This window comes from Myotis davidii, unplaced genomic scaffold, assembly GCF_000327345.1.
Source record: "Myotis davidii unplaced genomic scaffold, ASM32734v1 scaffold599, whole genome shotgun sequence".
In the NCBI taxonomy this organism is placed as follows: domain Eukaryota; kingdom Metazoa; phylum Chordata; class Mammalia; order Chiroptera; family Vespertilionidae; genus Myotis; species Myotis davidii.
The window spans coordinates 646,881-651,336 of record NW_006290772.1 but is presented as its reverse complement, the minus strand read 5'-3'; the positions used below and the strand labels follow the sequence as shown (position 1 = coordinate 651,336).

General features: G+C 56.7%; 1 protein-coding gene across 1 annotated transcript in view; it reads right to left on the bottom strand.

Annotated features, from left to right (window-relative positions):
• Nucleotides 1-263: 263 nt before the first annotated feature.
• MSRB1 (methionine sulfoxide reductase B1) overlaps nucleotides 264-4,456 on the bottom strand; it is a 13,100-nt gene continuing 8,907 nt past the window's right edge. The window contains exons 2-5 of the mRNA XM_015564057.1: nucleotides 4,184-4,313; nucleotides 2,473-2,621; nucleotides 2,020-2,134; nucleotides 264-1,136 (exon numbers count right to left, since the gene is read on the bottom strand). Of these exons, the coding sequence (XP_015419543.1) occupies nucleotides 1,105-1,136; nucleotides 2,020-2,134; nucleotides 2,473-2,621; nucleotides 4,184-4,313 (426 nt within the window). The 3' untranslated portion in view covers nucleotides 264-1,104. The remainder of the gene's footprint in view (nucleotides 1,137-2,019; nucleotides 2,135-2,472; nucleotides 2,622-4,183; nucleotides 4,314-4,456) is intronic.

Below are 4,456 nucleotides of genomic sequence, written 5' to 3'. Positions count from 1 at the left end.
GTCCTCTGATCACCCCCTCCACACATCCTAGCATCATTGCTCTGCTGTAGTTGCTCACAGCCCTTCCCGTCATCTGACATGAACTATGCCACAAGACCTGGAGGGCCCTGTTTGTCTTGCGCATGCCTGCGTCCGCAGCACCAAGGCTAGAACCTGGCACGAAGCAGATGCTCAGTAAATATTTGTGGAACAAATGAAGCAATTGTGCAAAGCCTGACGCTTGTTTCCTGGCATGTATGATGCTGTTAATAAACAGAGCAGGCCTGGGTTTCATTTGTTTATTCATCTCCTAATTGTTCCAGAGAGGATTCAAGATGGGAAGGAGGGTTTCAGCATCACCCACCCTCCCAGATGGCAAGAACTTCAGTGCATGTGCAATGAAGCGTGGCCACTGTGCCCTGGGAATGTGTGGACTGTAGGCTGCGAGCTCCAGCACCCCCAACTTTGGGCAGTCAAGGTAATGGAGCAATAGATGCTTCCCTCAGCCCAAGTGAGGCAAGCAGCAGCCACACAGATTGTGAAACACGGTTCAGAATTTCCCCTTTTGTATCTGAGAGATCAAAGGTCTGTCCCCTCATCCCACTCCCACCACAAGTCACAGATCTTCAACACTCTGGCTGCCTGGAAGGGTTTAACCAGAGTGAATCATGCAGTGACTGAGGCTGGAGCAGCTGGCGGGGGCCGCCTCCATTGGCATTGTCTCCTGGCATGGCTTCAGGGAGACGGGCACTAGCCTTGGTGAAGGCCAGAGTCCATCTCCGAATTGGGCCCCACAGGCAGGAAGGGGGCAGTGGACTGAGAAGAAGTAAAGGCGGGGTGCAGTGTCATTCACAGATGAGCCAAGCCTAGAACCCACCTCCCTGAGGCCAAGATGAGCTGACACGGGGCCCTGCAGGCCCGTCCTGGCAGCAGGATACGGGCCATCGGTGGCAAACCAGTACTTTTCCCAAGGAGAACCAGTGCAGGGTCAAGGCCTTGGGAGCCTTCCTGATGTTTCAGCCACCCCCTTCCCTGTTTGAATGTCCAGGGTTTCAATTCCAAGTAAGGGTGGCCAGCGAGTGGCCACCTTGCAGTGGCCATCTGGGGTGGCCGAGGGCTGCCCACCTACTTCCTCTGGGAGGCAGAAGTTTCTTGGTCTGAAAGAAAGGAAGGAGGGGAGAGAAAAAACAATCCTTGCTCAATTATGTTTCAGATACTATCCCTTCCACTAACACCCTCCACTCCAGCCTGCAAGCCCGGGGAGCTGAGAGGACCCAGACACCCAGCTTCGGGGAGTCTGTGTGCCCCATCACAACCTAGAGCCTCTTCTTCCTGCATACAGACAGAGGATAAGTAATTACAAAGGACAAAAGCATCTTTGCACCTCATCATGCACCAGCCCCTACGGACACCCTAGTTTAACCTCAATGATGCAGCAAGCAGGGGCTGTCAGCAGCCCCATTTTACAGAGGATGAACCGGACTAGGGACTGGCCACAGTCTCGCAGGTGGCAAGTACGGGGATTTGAGCTACAAAGTTTTGGGAGGAGTCCCGAGAATGGCTGGGTATGCAAACAGACATGAGGTGATTTGTGGGCATTTGTGTGACCAGGAGAGCAAAGGCCAGAGAGGAGGCTGAGCTCAGATAAAATGCAGGAAAATGAAATACAACCCCCCAAAACATACTAGGAATAATAAAAATACTGCCGACAGAAGTGCCTATATGAGCTATTACTACGTGCCAGGCCCCAGGTGCACTCTAGTCACGGGGAAGAGCCAGATCTCTGGAGAAAACCCTTTGCCTCATTCACCCTCAGGCGTCCCTTTTGTGGAGACATGTGATCAACCAGGCACAGGAGGCAGGACATCCGCTCCTCTGTCCCTGTCCTGCAGCTGTCTTTGGGGTGGCCGTGGGAAGCCCTGCAGCGTGCTTTGTTGTCCCCACGCTTTGTCACTGTAAGTGGATGAGAGGAGTGTGCCCCCTGCCAGGAGCCTCTAAACGCAGGACAGGCCTATTCCCAGCTCCCGGAGGCACACTCACCCTTAGGGACAAACTTCAGAGAGCTGCTGAATATTCAGAAGCGCGACTGCCCCTTCTTGGGGCCGTCGTTCAGGAACTCGTGGCCCAATCCGTTGCCACACTTGCCACAGGAGACCTGGGAAGAGCAGAAAAACAGCCACGTGATTCCGGCCACAAAACCGTCACAGCAATGGCCCCACCTGCCACCAGCGGACCATGTCCTCCCCATGCCCATTTCCCAAGGCAACGGATGGCAGGAGAGGTTGACCTCCATCCTGGAGCCTGCGAAGGAAAGTCGTCCTGTTTCCCTGTTTCCACCAAGACCCGAGGCGGTCTCAGAGTTTGGGGTGGCAGCTTCCCTGGCTGAGGGGAGAGGCCTGGGGTAGACAGACTTTAAGCCCCTAGAGCTGCAGGGGGAGCAGAAGGAAGGGGTGGCCAACACCCCCCTTCCCATCCCCTACTGCTACCACTCACCTTTAAGGCTTCAGGCCGGTTGTGCTCTGGACGCTTGGCCACACTGTCAGCGTGGATAGTCTCCGTGAAGGCTGGCCATGGCGATGAGTGCGCAAACTTTGAGCGGCTGGAGAAGAGCTCGTAGCCACACTTGGCGCACACGTAGACACCTGGAGGCAGAAGCAAGGGCGGGGGTAAGGGCGGGGGTCACACCAGGGAGAGGGAGCAGCCGCTGCCCCTGGACAAGACCTTCTTCCACCGCGTCCCTCCGAAGTCCAGCCTCCAGTCCAAAGACACTGCCTCCAGCCTCTTTGGGGTGAGCTCCCAAATCCTTGACCCAGTAAAACGTAGCACTCTCCCCAGTCGCAGTGAGATGCACACCCTCCCCAAACCCCCACCTGGGAATTGGGGGAGACACACCACTGAGTTCACATTTAGTGGTTCTTTTTTTTTTTTTTTTAAGTAGGGAGTTTGGTTTTTGATTGATTTCAGAGAGGATGGAGAGGGAGAGAGAGAAACATCAACGATGAGAGAGAATCATTGATCCGCTGCCTCCTTCACACCCCCTACTGGGGATCGAGCCCACAACCCAGGCATGTGCCCCTGACCAGAATTGAACCTGGGACCTTTCAGTCTGCGGGCCGACGCTCTATCCACTGAGCCAAACCGGCCAGGGCACCGGTAGTGGTTCTTAGCATGTGCCAGAGACCAAGAGAGCCATTTTTCACTCTTATTTCATTGACTCTTCTCAGCAGCCCTGTGATACAGACCGATCCATTGTACAATGAGGAACCCGAAGCTCAGTGACGCAAACCACTCAGCTGGAGGGTGTGCAACGAGGAAGAAACCCAGGAAGTCCGATGAGGGCACAGCACTCTCACCCTTCACAGGCCCCACACAGTGGAGGCTGTGACATGGCCGGCACCACCCCCTGCCCCCTTCCCTTCCCAAGTGGCTGTCCTGTTGCTCAGCGAAGCCTTGAGCTGGACTCCCAGCCATATCCACTGGCTGGCTCTCCCTGTCCCAAGAGAACGGCCTCCAGGCCAGACAGGGGGCCAGGGAGAACAGGTTTTAACCTACTCTCAAAAGAGCACTTCAAAGAAAAAAAGAAAAAGAAAAGAGCACTTTGATGGGGGGAGAAGGGTGGATTGACTGGCAGAAAAGGAAGCAGGTATCCCTTACCCACTACCTGGCCCAGGGACAGCCTCCCTTGGGGTCCCTGCGCTACTCAGCCTTTACCAGTAACTGCAGGAGGAAGCACAGAGGACCCAGGAGCTGCTGCAGTTACCGGCCTGGCAGAGCAGCCTGAGGGTCCCAGAGCAGAGGGTTTGGGGAACGGCTTTGCCCAGAGGGTCCTCTGTCACAGCAGATATCCACAGAGGCTCAGCGCCAGAGCCTCGTGCTCTGGAGAGCTGATACCCGACAGATTCCATCCCAAGTACCTTGCTGCCCTAGTCTCGCCTGTGGCACGTTTTTTACCAAATTAGTCCATTACCAAGCAGCCCGGCCCAGAAGGGGGCTCAGCAGGGCTTCTCAGGGCCTGGAGCCAGTGCTGCGGGCTGGCCACGCTACAAACCACTCCCAGACCCACTCCCCCACCCCGCCCAGGCTGCCCGGCCAAACTTCACTGCACGGGCCACTCCGGGTTACCCGACCTGGCCCGGGCAGGTCGGGGAGGCTCCAAGGCCAGCACATTCGGATCCGAACGGGACGTTCTGTGCTTCTGGCTCACCTCGCAGGTCCCAGGAAACGGCGACGGGGAAAGGGGCGGGGGTCACACCAGAGAGAGGGAGCAGCCGCTGCCCCTGAACAAGATCCTCTTCCACCGCGTCCCTCCGAGGTCCCGATCCTGACCCGGAGCCCTACCACCCCCTCCCCTGTACCCTGACCCCACTGATTCCCCCCGCAAACGGCCACGTTCACATTCAAAGGCTTTCCTCCTTGGGGAGAGTGACCCCCTCTAATGTCCTCCTCCCCTCAGGCCCCCCTACTCTCCCACCCCCCC